The following is a 16,993-nucleotide window of genomic DNA, read 5'->3' on the forward strand; positions in this document are numbered from 1 at the left end:
TGTTTGTATGTGTTGTTGCTATATTTTAACAATTATAAGTTTTGGCATGTTTTCGGAGCAGTCTAGGAGATGGACATTACATCTGTTAGATAGTTACTTTTAGTTCTACATGCCTTTTCCCTGCATAACATCACAAAAGTCTCAGTTTTAAATTCTAAATATATAATTCATTTGTTCTTTCTTGCACCTAGGTTGTTCAGCATTGTGTGAGCTGTCTTGGGGCTGTTGTGAACAAGGTCACTCAGAACTATAAATTTGTGTGGGCCTGTTTTAATAGATACTATGGTAAGTAAAATCACAATATGTACATGTCACTCTTCAGTTTCACCTACAAGTCTTATTTTAGGGATACACCATGATTAAATACTGTGATCAAAACTTTTATCTTGCTGTAGGTGCACTTTCAAAATTAAAAAGTCAACACCAAGAAGACCCCAACAGTACAATACTTACTGCCAATAAACCAGCACTCCTTAGATCACTTTTCACTGTTGGAGCACTGTGTCGGCATTTTGATTTTGATCAGGAAGATTTTAAGGGCAACAGTAAGGTAAAATAACTTGTATTTATTCTCCGCGTCTTGTGCATATTTAATGCTCCACTTCAGTTTGAAAACACAGTATTCCTAGGCCCTCAAAGCTATGCATTTCTTCATAATACATATGATATAATTTTTTGGGTTGTAAATACATGGTTTTGCAAAGACAATGCAGTAAGATTGTGCTTCTCCATTTTGATATATATGCTCTTTATAAGAGATTAAAAATATCTGTTTCATCTTCTAATAGCTATTATTTGTGTTTTAATTTCCTCAGGTTAACATTAAGGATAAAGTACTTGAACTACTGATGTATTTTACAAAGCATTCAGATGAAGAAGTACAGACAAAAGCCATTATTGGCCTTGGTAAGAAATATTAATAGTTTTTATTATTCTGCTCTAGTAGGAATCCATGCATTTATTTGTGTAGTGGCAGGGAAGTTTGTTTAAAATCAAAGTTCACCACATGTTTTATTTGAGACCTGGCTATAGAAATGTAGTCAAAGGGATACTTGGAAGTTGCATACTTCTGCAGCAGAGTGGATGCTTTTGACAGTGAATACCTTTTTGATATATGACCAAGTCTTAAAAAGCATCAAGTTTCCAAAGTAAATGGAGATGAGGTTTTTTCCCCTCATACAAATATTTTGTAACTCCAAATATTGTTTTTCAGTCCTCAAGGTATGGTTAAAGAATAACTAGAAAAAATGATGGAAAAATTTTGAGAATTTTAAGTGTAGGGGCAGAAATTCCACAGAAATTGAAGGAACTCTGGTAGTTTATACCAACTGAGAGATGCTCTGTGAAATTTCACGAGGCATTGAGATTATGCCATAGTCTAAATATTACAGCTTATTTTGGATCTTTGGCAGTATTTCAATTATAAATAGATTCTTTGTCTGAAGGCATTAGTATAGTATCTCAGTGACTTGCAGTAATGCATGAACTGCCATTGAGTGATTTGTATCATGTTCACCCTCTGCTCAAGGACCAAAACTGTACATGTAAGAGCATCTTGTTTGGACAGATAGGCCTTGGTTTCTGGAAGAGTTCAGTTCATGGTTATGGCTTAGTCTAAAGAAAGTTGTCTCCTGTGTGTGAGCTTGCATTGCGCGGTTTAACTGTGTATAAGAATTTTCCTCCTTATGCTGCTGTTTAGGTGGCTTTTTAGATATCCTGGTACAGGTTAGGCTAAGGAGGACTGAGAATAAGGACTGAGACTGAATCTTGATTTGATATTCTGTGAGGAAACCATTGCAGACAGCTGAGTGGGATTAATGGCTTTAAGTTGCCTCTGTTGCAGGAACAGTGCTATGGTGCTAACAACTAGCTGGAGGTTTTTCTAAGCATTGTATCAAGATGCACAACGCTTACTGTAGTCCATTCTAATTTAATTGTTCTATACAAAATATTGCACATGGGATAGGGGCTGCCTTCCTAACCGTAGACATGATTGCTTTACTCATGGAGGCTGAGTGTTGTATTCATCAGAAATGTTCCTGAATTACAGACTGAACTGTGATCAGTTTGGGGAAGAGGAGAAAACAGGAGTGACTATCAGTAGGCATTCTTCAGATATTTTTATTCTTTTTTTCTCTGCCTGTAAACATGTCAGTCTTTATCTTAATTAAACCTCAGACAACTGTTTTCAGTGATATATTAGTCTAATCTAAGTACTGATTCCACTTTGAAGGTAGCTGCTTGGGTGTACAGAGATGTAGTAGGCAGTGCAAAGCTGTCTTTTACAGGCTGGTAATATTGAGTCAAGTTGTCAAATACATTCAACATTTATGTGCAGCAATAAGGTGAAAATTACTAACAAGCTAATCCAAAATTTATACACACTGAAGGCTTCAAATGAAGAGTGTGTACTTTCCTTTTGGTAATTATTAGTGTGTCCTTACAGTAAGGACACTCAACAGTTTTAACCTTTCCTTTGGGATGTGTCACTGCTGTTGAGAGATTGAGTTTAACCATAAGCGTTATGGTTATGCTTCTCTTCCAGATGTGTACTTGCAAGGCAGATTGAGGATAAAAAAATTTGTTAGTATATAACGGGTAATGTCTTACTCAGCCAAGTTCAGTGCTTAACCTTAACAGAGTGAAAACAAAGATATGAAGAGAAGTGGTGTGAGAGCAGCCCCAAGATGGGAAGTCAGTCCTTAAATGAACACAGCAGTTGCCTTTTTTCATCCCCTATGACAAATTCTTATGCTAAGTAAAATTTCTTCCCTGCTTACAGGGGATGGAAAAATAATAATTTCCCTAAGAGTACTAGTGGTTTTAGATTCTTTTAAGTAAGTGAATGAAAGAGAGTTATGAATTGTTACACATACATGCAAGTGCTTTCCATTTTCAAAATTAAACTTAAGAAATGGGTTGGACTTTCTCAGAGGTGGTCAAGTTATAAACATCTATATATACCTGTATAGAGTGGACAATTATACTACCTACTACAAAGAGGAGCATCATTCCTTTTTCTTTCACCTCTTTCCCCTCTATCTCCCCTGCCTTCTTTCCTTTTCCTGTTTTGAAATTGAAACGAGATCTTAAATGCACTTAGGTCTTGCCCTAGACTTAGTCATTACCTACCTACACTGTCTTTTCTGTGTGCACAGAGCCAGTTTTAAAAACCTGACTCAGTCTTTCCTTTGTTATGCCCACTTTTATACATTGCTTTCACATAATTTTATTTGCTTTCATTTTTTCCCCCATTCTTCTTTTATGTTTATGTTTTCTGTGTGTTCATTCAGAATCTTAGTTTCCTATGGTCGTGAAAAATACACTTAATGTTTGCTTTTCTCACAGTCTTAAAAAATTAATCAAGTAGTTAAATATAGTTTAAATTGGGAAGTTATATTCCCATTACTGTTTTTTTATGATACTATGTAAGAGTCTGTTGCCAGCATTCCTAAATCTACATATGTGATCTAAAATTATATATACTATTACTTATTTAGATCAAACTGTTTATGAAAGAAAGACTTCCCTGACTAAGAATAACCAGTTCTTTGTTAAGGGTAAGGCTGCAGCTAAAAGCAGTTCTACAGTGTGTATCTTCTAACAGATGTAGTCTTGAGAATGCTTCAGGTAATTTTCAAGACATGACCTTAATAGGTATATGAATAATAACAGTGAGAGGTCTAAATTTTTTTTTTTTGTGTTTGCTATATTTTTTCTTTTAAGATTTTATTGTTTAAATATCCAGACCTATATAACTCTTAGTTCAATTGCCCTGGGTCGGGACCCTATCTTTATCTATCAGACAGATAATAGAACTCCTTATAAACTTAGAATGGTGTCCATATGAAAAAGCAATATTGTTTGTTAGCACCACACTTGGGAGGAGATAAATTTCAAACCTCTGTTTTGAAGAAAGACTTAAGAAGCAGAAATACAATTTCTAGTTAATAACATGGAATATTTCCTCTTTTCTTCCACCCTTAGGATTTGCATTTATACAACACCCAAGTTTAATGTTTGAACAGGAAGTGAAGACCCTGTACAACAGCATTCTTTCGGACAAGAACTGTTCAGTAAACTTAAAAATCCAGGTGTTGAAAAACCTTCAGACCTACTTGCAGGAGGAGGATACACGTATGCAGCAGGCAGACAGAGACTGTAAGTGCCAAGTTCTTCTGTGCTGAGGCAGGGAAAATCTAACTTTCTTGCATACAATTACTATATACATGAACTGAGTAATTTAACATTGTTATCTAATTAGTAATATTGTACACAAGATATCTTAGAATAATTTTCAAAAATTCATTATGTGTATAGGTATTACAGCGACTTGAAGAGGTCTCCAGGGTGAGAGAAGGATGAGAATCTTGTTTGATGATCAGAAGGCTGGATTTATTGATATATGATATATAATACATTATTACTATACTAATAGGAATAAAGAGAGAAGTTGCAGAGCTGCTAAGCTAAGAATAGAAAAGTATCTATAACAAAGTTCTGTGTCTAGGGAATCTTTTCCCGAACTTGCTCTTGTGATTGGCCCTTAATTGTACACATGGAACATGAACCAATCACAGGTGCATCTTATTGCATTCTACAGCAGCTGATAACAATTGTTTACATTCCTCTTCTGAGGCCTTTGCTTCCCAGAAGATGCACAAATCCCAAAGAAAGGATTTCTGTGAAAAAATGTCTGCGACATCTAGGTATATTGAGACATGTAGCTTATTATTTACTTTCAGGATGTATAAATCCTGAAAGCAATCCAGAATGCATAATTGCTGTAATGATGGTATTAATACTTTTTATCAAAATATTCTCTAAGTTTAATTAGCAGATACAAAATAAGAAATTTTAAAAAATAAAACCTTTATCAAGGAACGAGACTTTAAATTTGTGTGACTTTAATTTTTTAAAATATATTTGCTATCAGACTGCTTTATATTTCATGAGATCATAAACCCATTCTAAGATGGCTGAAATGTCTTTGTATTATAAAGCTTAAAGATAAGTATGCATCAAATAATAGCAAAGTAAATTATTATACTGTGGTGAGTGTGCTATTGCTTTCATCCTTTTTACAGGGAAAAAAGTAGCAAAGCAGGAAGATCTGAAAGAAATGGGTGATATTTCCTCAGGGATGAGTAGTTCCATCATGCAGCTATATCTCAAACAGGTCCTTGAGGCTTTCTTTCATACCCAGTCCAGTGTACGCCACTTTGCTCTAAATGTCATTGCACTGACATTAAACCAGGGTCTCATCCATCCTGTTCAGGTATGGCAACCTTTTATGATGTGGGGTGGTTTTTTTGGTCTTCAAGTTTCAGAGCTTTTTACACTTGCTAGATACATTTTTAGTTTTTCTCTTGCAGCTATGTTACAGTAATCTCTTATTGTAGCAAGGGGCCTTTACAGAAAACATATTTTGAAATTTAGATTCCAAATGCTGTATTTTCTTGTCTTTGGATCAAGATCTAAAAGCCCAGCCAGTGCCTAAAGTGCACGTGCAAATGTACATTGGAGCATATTTCTGTTATGAATTTCATGTATATGCCAAGCTCTTTTCTTTAATTCTTTATCCTGAAAACTGTGACAGCTTGTCTGCACTTTAATTCCCATGTCCTCCAAACATTATGGAATTCCAGAGTCAATGTCAGAACTTCAGTTATCATCACCATTATTCTTTACTTACATAATATTTTTGTAATTATTTGTTTATAACACAACCATTGTGCATGTTCAGTCATAACTGGTAGTGTGTGGTTTGGGTTTTTTTAATGGCATTTTTTGTAGTGTAAATTGACTTTAGAGTTTGAGAGAACTGGAAATACTACCTGAAACTTCACACAACTTCTGTCACTTATAAGACCTCCGAGCCTCAATGAATAAGAGTGACCAGTGGTGTCCCTCAGGGGTCTATATTGGGACCAGTGTTATTAAATATCTTCATTAATGACACATACAAAGGGATTGACAGTACCCTCAGCAGGTTTGCAGATGACATGAAGCTGAGTAGTGGAGGTGACACACCTGAAAGACAGGGCCATCCAGAGGGACCTGGACAAGCTCAAGAAGTGGACCATTGGAATCTCATGAGGTTCAACAAGACCAAGTGCTAGTGCTGCACCTTGGTTGGGCAATCCCCAGGATCAATCCAGGCTGAGGGATGAACAGATCAAGAGCAGCCTTGGTGAGAGAGACTTGGGGGTGCTGGTTGGTGAGAGGCTGGACATGCCCCATCCATGTGCGCTGGCACCCAGAAACCCCCTGTGGGCTGGACTGATCCCACAGTTTGGGGAGCAGAGAAGGAGGGGATTCTGCCCCTCTGCTCTGGTGAGACCCCACCTGCAGTGCTGCCTCCAGCTTTGTGGTCCCCAGCAGAGAAAGGACATAGACCTGCTGGAGCAAGTCCAGAGGAGGCACCAAGATGATCAGAGGAATTGAGCACCTCTGCTGTGAGGAAAGGCTGAGAGAATTGGGATTGTTCAGCCTGGAGAAGAGAAGCTTTGGGGTGACCTAACTGTGAACTTCCAGGACCTGAAGGGAGCCAACAAGAAAGATGGAGAGGGACTTTTTACAAGAGCATGTAGTAAAAGGATGAGGGGGAATGGCTTCAAACTGACAGGGAGTAGGATTAGATTAGATATTAGGAAGAAATTCTTCCCTATGAGGATGATGAGGCCCTGGAACAGATTGCCCAGAGAAGCTGTGGCTGCCCCATCTCTGGAAACGTTCAAGGCCAGGTTGGATGGGACTTGGAAGAACCTGGTCTAGTGGAAGGTGTACCTGCCCATGGCAGAGGGTTGGAACTAGATGACCTTTAAGGTCCTTTCCAACCCAAACTATTCTATGATTCTGTGATAACACTGGTCTGTGGATGCCATAGGACAGAGAGAAATGGCAAGCGTTTCTCACAGTGGCTTGTGAGAAGTTTTAGGGAATTAGAAAGATGTGATAACTCATTGAGCATAAACAATTTGCAGGTGGTGTTTTTCTACTTTATATTTCTGTTCCTCTCAAAGACAGTGTGTGAGAAAAATGTTTCTGTTAGTTAGCCAATCGAATAGAACCTATCGTACCACTCTATAAAAACTGCGTGGTTCTTTTGAATAAAGCCTTCTTTGCCTTTTCTACGATCCTGCCTCTCGCCTGTTCCTGCCTCGACCTCGACGCAAGAGCGACACTGGTCTTTTGTGTATTTTGTTCTAATTGCTTGAAAAAAGTAGTCAGGTAGTAAGTTGCATAAAGCTTCCTATTCTAGTTTCTGCAGTAGTCAGAATATTACATAAACAATACTGTAATAAAAAAGCAAAGAGTGAGAAAGACAAGATACAATGACTCTAAATAATAATTTCATCTGGTTTTTTTCAAGTGTGTGCCGTACTTAATTGCTATGGGCACAGATCCAGAGCCCTCTATGCGAAACAAAGCAGACCAGCAATTGGTGGAAATAGACAAAAAGTATGCTGGGTTCATTCATGTAAGTAATTCTTATTTATCATTTTACAAAATACTGTTACATTCTCTGGTGACTCAACACTTGGATAGGCCTCAGCTGCAGAAAAATAATATAAATAACAAACAAACAATAACAATAACTGTAAGCAGTTGTAAAGAAGATCCCAACTCTTTCCCCTGTTTGGAGATTTCTGTTTGTAGAAATAGAAAGAATATAATAATTTGAAGCATCTCTTCCAGTCTAAAAATTCCTTTAATTTATAATCCACAGTAGTGTTTTCCTCACCGAGTAGTATGTTAAGAGCATTTATTTGATAAGAGGTAAGGACAGCTGTTTCATAATGTTTAGCAATGATTTTCCTGTATTAAGAGAGAGCACTTTGTAAAAGTAGAGGTCAGTATATATGTATTAGAACTTTAAGACATCAATGCTTTATAAATTGTAATCTAAGCAGAAGGAACATAGGAAGATTTCAAGAACTGAGGGATCTTGCTGAAAGGAAAATCTGAGGGCTAAGTGAAGACTTGTGGAGTTGTGGCATGATGACGATAGTTCTGCTAAAGATCTGAAATTGAGTTGCAGCACCCTTTCCTTATTTCAGAAGGCCTCAGTCTTAGTTCAGTGTGTGTACTACATTGTGGGACTTTATAAATCTAATTGTATTCCACTGAAATTTGAGCATTGCACTGTTCATGGCATCCAAAGAGATACTTAACTGAAGTCAGACCTCATCACAGTCTACAACTCCCTCGTGAGGGGAAGAAGAGGGGCAGACACTGATCTCTTGGTGACCAGTGACAGGACTTGAGAAAACAGCTGGAGCTGTGTCAGGGGACATTTAGGTTGGATATCAGGAAAAGGTCCTTTACCCAGAGGCTGGTCGGGCACTGGAACAGGCTCCACTGGGAACTGGTCACAGCATCAAGCCTGACAGAGTTCAAGAAGCGTTTGGACAACACTCTTGGCACATGATGTGATTCTTGGGGATGGTGCCTGTGCATGACCAGGAGTTGGACTTGATGATCCTTGTGAGTCCCTTCCAACTCACCATATTCTGTGATTCTGTGAATGAAGTGGTGATTGGTGGCCATCTTGGCCACAGTGACCACTGATCAATCAAATTTAAAATCTCTGTTGCCAGGAGGGAAAGTGCCAGCAAAACCTCAACTCCAGTCATGAGGAAAGCAGACTTCAGGCTGCTCAGGGAAATATCAAGTAAGGTCCCCTGGGAAAATACTTTTGCAGGTGCTAGGTCCATCAGTGCTGGTCACTTTTTAAACATCTCCTCCTAAGGGCACAGGAGCAGACAATTCCCAGATATCAGAAGTCAGGCAGGCAAGGCAGAAGGCCAGCATGGCTGAACAGGAATCTTCTCTTAGAAATAAGGCAAAAAAGGGAGGTGTGTGCCCAGTGGAAACCAAGTCAGGTGGTATGGGAAGAATATAGAGATGCTGTTCACAACTGTTTGGGAGAATCTGTGTGGCCAAAGCTCAACTGGAGTTGGAGCTGGACAGTTATGCTGGTTCTGGTTGGGGTAGAGTTAATTTCCTTCCCAGAGGCTGGCATTGGGCTGTGTTGGGGTTTGTGTTGAACACAGAGTTGATAATAGAGAGATGTTTTTGTTATTGCTGAGCTTGCACAGAGCCAAGGCCTTTTTCTGCTCCTTGAACGCTGGGGAGGGAGCTGGGGGTGCATGGGAGGTTGGGAGGGGACACAGCCTGGACAGGTGACCCCAACTGACCCAAGGAGTATTCCAGACCATATGACATCATGTTCAGTATGTAAAGTGGGGGGAAGAAGGAGGAAGGGGGGACATTTTGGAGTGATGGTGTTCATCTTCCCAAGTCACTGTCCCACAGGATAGGGCCCTGCTCTCCTGGAGGTGGCTGAATACCTGCCTGCCCTTGGGAAGGGCTCAATGAATTTCTTGTTTTGCTTTGCTTGTGTGTGTGGCTTTTGCTTTCCTTGTTAAACTGACATTCTCTCAACCTAGGAGTTTTCTGGCTTTTACTCTTCTGATTGTCCTTCCCATTCCACCAGGGTGGGGGTAGAGAGGGGGGTTGAACAAGCAACTGCGTGGTACTTAGTTTCCAGCCGGGCTTCACGATCAAGGGGACAATAAAAAGAGCCTTTTTCAATATGTCAATAGTAAATGGCAGAGCAAAAATGACATCAGCCCATTCCATGATGAGAATAGACACCTCACAAACAGGGACATGGACGAGACAGAGATGTTTAATGGTTTCTTTGCCTCTGTTTTCAACACTAGTGACAGACCAAGGGGGTCCCAGTGCCCTGAGCTGGAGAACCATGACTGTGAGAATGATCAACTCCCAGTCAACCCTGAAAATATGTGGATTCTGCTGTTCCAGCTGGATCCCTATAAGTCTATGGGGCATGATGGGATTCATCCCAGGCTACTCAGAGCTGCTGATGTAATTACAAAACCTCTCTCAATGATTTGTGAATGGTCTTGGGAATCTGAAGAGGTCTCAGCTGACTGGAAGCTGGGGAATGTTGCCTCGATTTTCAAGAAGGGCAAGAAGGAGGCCTCCAGTCTCACTTGTCAGTCTTGCTTCAGTGCCTTGTAGAGTTATGGAGGAGATTATTCTGGGAGGTATTGAAAAACACCTGAAAGACAATGCAGTCATCAGTTACAGCCAGCACAGCTTCATGAGGGGAAAGTCCTGCTTATCAAACCTGATTTTCTTTTATGACAAGGTAACCCACCTGGTTGATCAAGGGAAGCCAGTTGATGTCATCTTTCTGGATTTCAGTAAAGCTTTTGATACTGTCTCTCCCAGGATCCTTCTGGACAAAATTTCCAGCCCTCAGCTGGATAAACACCATGGGGTGGGTGAGCAACTGGCTCATGGGTGGGGCACAAAGGGTCATAGTGAATGGGGTGACATCAGACTGGTGGCTTGTATCTAGTGGGGTTCCACAGGGCTTTATCCTTGGCCCTGTGCTCTTCAACATCTTCATTAACAACCTGGATGCAGGACTGAAAAAGATACTGAGTAAGAGCGCAGACAATACAAAACTGGGAGGAACTGTTGACTCCACTGAAGGCAGGGAGGCCCTGCAGAAAGACCTCAACCAATTAGAGGACTGGGCAGTCACCAACTATATTATGTTTAACAAGGGCAAGTGCCAGTTTCTTCTCCTGGGATGGGGCAACCGTAGATGTACAGACCTGAGGGTCCTGGTCAATGACAAGTTGAATATGAGTCAGCGGTGCCCTGGCAGCCAGTAGGGCCAACTGTGTCCTGGGGTGCATCAGGCACAGCATCACCAGCAGGTCAAGGGAGGGGATTGTCCCACTCTGCTCTGCATTGGGGCAGCCTCATCTTAAGTCCTAGGGGCAGTTTTGGTCACCACAATATAAGGATATAAAGCTATTGGAGACCATCCAAAGGAGGGCACAAGGATGGTGAAGGGCCTTGAGGGGAAGCCATATGAGGAGCAGCTGAGAGCACTTGGTCTGTTCAGCTGGAGGAGACTGAGGGGAGACCTCTTTGCAGTCTACAACTTCCTCATTAAGGGAAGAGGAGGGGCAAACACTGATCTCTTCTGTGGTGACCAGTGACAGGACCTAAGGGAACAGCTGGAGCTGTGTTGGGTGAGGGTTAAGTTGGATAGTAGGAAAAGACTCTTTACCCAGAGGGTAGTCAGGAGCTGAACAGGCTCCCCAGAGCAGTGGTCATGGCCCCAACACTACCAGAGCTTAAGAACTGTTTGGACAAACTCTCAGGCACAATGTGGGATTGTTGGGGTGTCCTGTGTGGGGCTGGGAGGTGGACTTAATGATCCTTGTGAGTCTCTTCCAATTCAGGATATTCTATGAATCTATGGTTCTTGAAAATTGTTTAAATTTGAGTACCTGGCTGTAGTTGGTAAACAGATCATCTGTATGTTTCTAACATAGAAGCAGTTCACAATACATTTTGATCTCTACCACAAAATGTGTTTAAATCTGTATGCTTTCTCAAAAGGCAGTAGTGCACCTCAGTGTGTGTTTAAAAGTTAAACTTCAGATGAGGAACCACTTAAAGGGAAAAAAGATTAAAAAATATCTAGAAGTTTCTGTTTTCAGGCATTTGTTTAATTTCCACTTTCAGTGTTACTGCTTGAAAGCAATGATTTAAATAAAAATAAGTACTTTTTCATTTCAGATGAAAGCAGTGGCTGGTATGAAGATGTCTTACCAGGTACAACAGGCAATCAATACCTGCCCACAGGCTCCTGTGAGAGGTTTTAGACATGATGAATCATCCAATGCATTGTGTTCACACCTATACTCCATGATTCGAGGGAACCGTCAACACAGACGAGCATTTCTAATTTCCTTACTCAACCTCTTTGATGATACTGCAGTAAGCACCACATTTCCTTCAATTATAAAGAAAAAAAATATACCATTGCAAGCTTAAATTCTCTTTTTGTAATATATTTTTATTACATAATTACTGATAGCTTTATTTCCCTAAGGTACTTTGTTTTGCTTTATAATATAAGGTATTTACCTAATAGAATGCATTACTCACTTTTGCATCATTCAGTATCTTTCTCTACTCAGTTTTAGGTTGTTTAGGAATAATGTATCTTTAGATATGACTAAATTTTGCATGTATATATATGTTTAATAAGATATTTGTATGTATATTTATATGTACTTTTTTTTAACTTCCAGAAAACAGAAGTGAATATGCTCTTGTACATAGCAGACAATCTAGCCTGTTTTCCTTATCAAACACAGGAAGAGCCACTGTTTATAATGCATCATATAGACATTACACTATCAGTTTCTGGTAGCAACCTACTACAGTCATTTAAAGAGGTATGTGCATTTATATTTTAGTATATTTATTATGGTGGCAGCATAAGCTTCTATATAATTTGGTTAATTTTTCAATGAATACAGTACCATTATTGTGATATGGACCAGTATTGCTAGTTTGTAACTGGTAGTTAATAAAACAACCCTTTCTGTTCTGACCTGTCTCTGGTAGACACTAGTTAAAAACTTTCCTTATATTGCTGCTTATGTTATTAAAAATGAATGATAAATTTTGAGATATTAATATTAAATCTATATAATTAGCTAATATTTCTGAATTAATTGAAATTAATAATACTTGCATGCATAATTATAATAACAAAATCCCATTTTCTTTTTCTTTTGTTATCAAGTAGCTGATGGCAGTGCCATGTGTGTCGCCTAGGAGAAATTAAATGCATTATTTATTGCAAGAAAAGAGTATGCAATATGTATTTTCTTAAGGTAGCATATAAGAACCAAAATAATGGTATAGTATCTGTTACTATGGCAATACGCAATCCTGTAAGAAAAAGGCCTTTGTTTCTTGTGCTGTGTCCAGTTTTGGGCTCCTCAGGACAGGAGAGACGTGGAGTTCCTGGAGTGGGTCCAGCAGAGGCTGTGAGGATGATTAAGGGACTGGAGCACCTCTCTTATGAGGAAAGGCAGAGGGAGTTGGGGCTGTTCAGCCTCAAGAGGAGTCATCTGTCAGAGGACCTTATCAATGTCTGTCAGTGTCTGCAGGGAAGGGTCAGAGAATGGAGCAGGCTCAGCTCAGTGGGGCCCAGCAATGGGACAAGAGGAACGGGCAGGAACTGATGCCCAGGAGGTTCCACCTGAATTTGAGGAAGAACTTCTCTGTGCAGTGACCAAGCACTGGAACAGATCGCCCAGAAAGGCTGTGGAGTCTCCCTCACTGGAGATATTCCAGACCCATCTGGACACAATCTTGTGCTGTGTTCTCTGGGATGACCCTACTGGAACAGGGAGGTGGAACCAGATGACCCACTGCGGTCCCTTCCAACCTGACCCATTCCATGATTCTTAAAGACTTCAGTGTCTTCATTTCCTGGACTACTTTAACAGTCGAAGGTCCAAACTGTCAGGAAACAAACCCATTTCTAGAATTTCCAATCTGACTAGTAATTACAAGTCAGAGTTGATACCTGGAAGGAACACTGCTTTGAATTCTCACCCTACCAAAGTAAATTTTTAATTTGCTTGGAAAAGCACATTCTTTTGATGGGGGACCAGAATGTAGAGGATGAAATCCTGCTTGGGACATTTTAAGTTCTGTGTTATGAAAAAGCATACTATGTGCAGTAATAATGCAGGTATGAAATTCTGTAGCTCTACAAGTAATGTAACTGGCTATTAATAATACTGTATATGCTGATTTGAGGGGCTCTCTGGTCAGCAGTGTAATTAGTGTAATAGGATTTTAACAGAGACAAGGATTAAAACCAGCTTGGACTAGTTTGCACCAATGTACATATGGAAATATATGTAACATGCAAAAATTCTATTCAGGTGGAAAAAAAAGAGATTTTCTTCCTGATTTATTGTATATGGCTTTTACTTCATTTTACTGTCTCTGATAACAAACTTGAGCAGTCTTTTTAAGAATAACATGCCAATGGAGTACTTCTTGCTTCAGTTCTTTCTGTAACCACCTTGCAAAAAAAGTGGACTTCGGATCAATTTTTCAGGGACCTTGAATTCAGCTTTTTTTTTGTCATAAATTATTTTAATCTTTGAATATAAAGTTATGAAAATCAAGTTATGAATTAATAATATTGTTCAGGGAATTTTTCCTAATTTAAGTCAGTAATGATTTTTTAGAAATGTACATGATACTACTTACTCTAATTTTGGAATGTATGTTTACTTCTCTGTCTCACAGTCTATGGTGAAAGACAAAAAAAAGGAAAGAAAGCCTTCATCAGACGAGGAGACTGAGAGTGACAGTAACAGTGGTAGTGAGAGCAAAAGTGAGGAGGAAGCTTCTAAGCCTCAGAGGTTACGGAAACGAGTAAACTCTGATTCAGATTCTGATGAAGAAAATGATATAAATGCCGTGATGAAATGTTTACCAGAAAATTCAGCTCCTTTAATTGAATTTGCAAATGTCTCCCAAGGCATATTATTACTTTTGATGCTGAAACAGCATTTAAAGAACCTCTGTGGATTCTCTGATAGGTAAGAATATTTAGACAATAGGCCATCTTGTTATCTAGTGAGTTTTTTGTAAGGATTAAGTTTGGAAGAAGTTGGAGGGAGGTGTTTCATTGATTGTTAATAATTGCAGTAGATTTGTATAAGAGAAAACCATAAATGGAATCAGTTGAATGTAATGAAACTGGCTTAGAAAAAATAATGATTTAATTTCTTACCAGGATGTGTATTATATACAGAATGGTTAAAATATAACTACTGATATTGAATATTTTTAAAAGCTTTTCCTTGAAATTGTTTTGGACTTTGCTTAAAAGCTCTTTCTTCTCTTTTGTTCTCTTTAAACAGTAAAATTCAGAAATATTCTCCATCTGAATCTGCAAAAGTGTATGATAAAGCTATAAACAGGAAGACAGGAGTACATTTCCATCCAAAACAAACTCTGGATTTTCTGCGGAGTGATATGGCTAATTCTAAGATTACTGAAGAAGTAAAGAGGAGTATAGTAAAACAGTACTTAGATGTAAGTAAAGTTGCTTTGGAGAAAATCTGAAATCCTTTCAAACTAGGTAACACAGTGTAAACTTGAAACTAGGTGCTGATGTATTGGAAGAAGATTTCAAAATGTTGTTTCTGGTAATCATTTGTGATGGGTATATGATAACTCACAATTTCCTTTCAGGATGTTTAGCAGTATTACCTTTCAAATTATTTTAATAAATTTAAACACAATAAAAATTAATTTCAACTGAAGGATATTTATATTTGCAGAGTATTTTCTAATTTCTGGTGTCCATCGTGTATAACTTTTTCATATAACGTTCGCTTTATCTTTGACTGTTTCTGTCATTGGAACAGAGACTAGATCTAGTGTATTTACCCTTTTTTTTTCTTTTCCAATTCTTTAAAATATTAACTAGAGAAAACGTGCAGTTTTGGAAGCACAGGAAGAAAGCTTTTACATATCTACTAGAAAATGAAAGTAAAATGTTTGTAGAACAAAATACAAGCTGTTCTGTTAAAGTTTGAAGTTTTCTGCCATCTGTTTTACAGTGTTTCTTTAACTTTTAATTTGTTTTTTATTTAATGTAGTGTCATATGAATGTCTGTTTTTAAAGTTTGAATGTAAACTGATCTGGTTTTTTGGGGGTTTATTTAATAGTTCAAGCTCCTTATGGAACATTTGGATCCTGATGAAGAGGAAGAAGATGGAGAGGTGTCAGCTAGCACAAATGCTCGGAACAAAGCAATTACCTCACTTCTTGGAGGAGGCAGCCCTAAAAACAATGCAGCTGAGACAGAGGATGATGAAAGTGATGGGGAGGATAGAGGAGGAGGCACTTTAGGGGTGAGGCGGAGGAGGAGTCAACGTATTTCACAGCGTATTACGTAAAATTATTTTTATGTGATTATAAATGTCAGTCTATTATATTAAATGTACACCAAGTAATGTAATCGACATGAAAGAAAGCATTTTGTAGATAGAGATTCTCTACTTAACCATTTATACAAGTTTTGTAGAAAGTTTAACAGAAAAGACAATAAAAAAAACACAAACTAGAAAATGAGATTTATCCCATATAAAAATTTATTAATTTTCTTTTGGAATGTACTGTGTGTTATCCTTTTTATTGTTGCCAAGTTTTTCTGTAGCTTTATGATTCATGTGTATATATAATTTTATATATCAATAAGAGGTAAAGACACGGGTACAAATTAAGAGTATGTGGTTTTAAAAGGATATGTTAACCCCTTGGCGCTGGCGGTCACGGTGCGTCTCATTGCCGGCAATGGAATGTGTGCCGGGGAATCCCAACTCCCGGCGTCAAGGGATTAAAAGCAATAAAAGCAATAATTTCACTAAAGTTCTTTTGTGTAACACTTGGTCTTTTTTCCCCCCAATGTTTTAGTCATTGAGAAGGTCAAAACGAAATTCAGACTCTACAGAGTTGGCAGCACAGATGAATGAAAGTGTTGATGTCATGGATGTCATCGCTATTTGCTGTCCAAAGTACAAAGACCGACCACAAATTGCAAGAGTAGTACAGAAAACCAGCAATGGCTTCAGTGTTCAGTGGATGGCAGGCTCCTACAGTGGCTCCTGGACTGAGGCTAAGCGCCGTGATGGCCGCAAACTGGTGCCTTGGGTAGACACTATTAAAGAGTCAGACATTATTTACAAAAAAATTGCTCTAACGAGTGCTAATAAGCTGACTAATAAAGTTGTTCAAAATTTACGATCGCTGTATGCTGCCAAGGATGGAACTTCCAGCTAATGAATTTGTACACACAGCCAAATTTACAGGAATCGAAATAACAGAAAAACTTGAGATATCAACTTTCTGGAAAAAAAAAAATCAGTTAAATGAAGAGTAAGAATGGAATCTGGGATGCAAGAAAAAAGAAGGAAATATTTGGTAAACATTTATGTGGGAGCTTCCTTCGCTGTTGTGCAGCAGAAACTTCTCAGTTCATTTTTACTCCCACTGTATTATAGTTTAAAAAATTGTTTATACCTTGAAAAAAACCTTTCTGTT

General features: G+C 38.6%; 1 protein-coding gene across 1 annotated transcript in view; it reads left to right on the plus strand.

Annotated features, from left to right (window-relative positions):
• Nucleotides 1-16,732, plus strand: part of LOC134431404 (nipped-B-like protein) — a 132,028-nt gene extending 115,296 nt beyond the window's left edge. The window contains exons 35-46 of the mRNA XM_063179421.1: nucleotides 192-285; nucleotides 396-550; nucleotides 816-906; nucleotides 3,988-4,161; nucleotides 5,088-5,278; nucleotides 7,376-7,483; nucleotides 11,638-11,838; nucleotides 12,156-12,302; nucleotides 14,185-14,480; nucleotides 14,805-14,979; nucleotides 15,619-15,804; nucleotides 16,367-16,732. Coding sequence (XP_063035491.1) covers nucleotides 192-285; nucleotides 396-550; nucleotides 816-906; nucleotides 3,988-4,161; nucleotides 5,088-5,278; nucleotides 7,376-7,483; nucleotides 11,638-11,838; nucleotides 12,156-12,302; nucleotides 14,185-14,480; nucleotides 14,805-14,979; nucleotides 15,619-15,804; nucleotides 16,367-16,732 — 2,184 coding nt within the window. The remainder of the gene's footprint in view (nucleotides 1-191; nucleotides 286-395; nucleotides 551-815; nucleotides 907-3,987; nucleotides 4,162-5,087; nucleotides 5,279-7,375; nucleotides 7,484-11,637; nucleotides 11,839-12,155; nucleotides 12,303-14,184; nucleotides 14,481-14,804; nucleotides 14,980-15,618; nucleotides 15,805-16,366) is intronic.
• The last annotated feature ends 261 nt before the right edge of the window (nucleotides 16,733-16,993 follow it).

This window comes from Melospiza melodia, chromosome W (assembly GCF_035770615.1).
Source record: "Melospiza melodia melodia isolate bMelMel2 chromosome W, bMelMel2.pri, whole genome shotgun sequence".
NCBI classification, from domain to species: Eukaryota; Metazoa; Chordata; class Aves; order Passeriformes; family Passerellidae; genus Melospiza; species Melospiza melodia.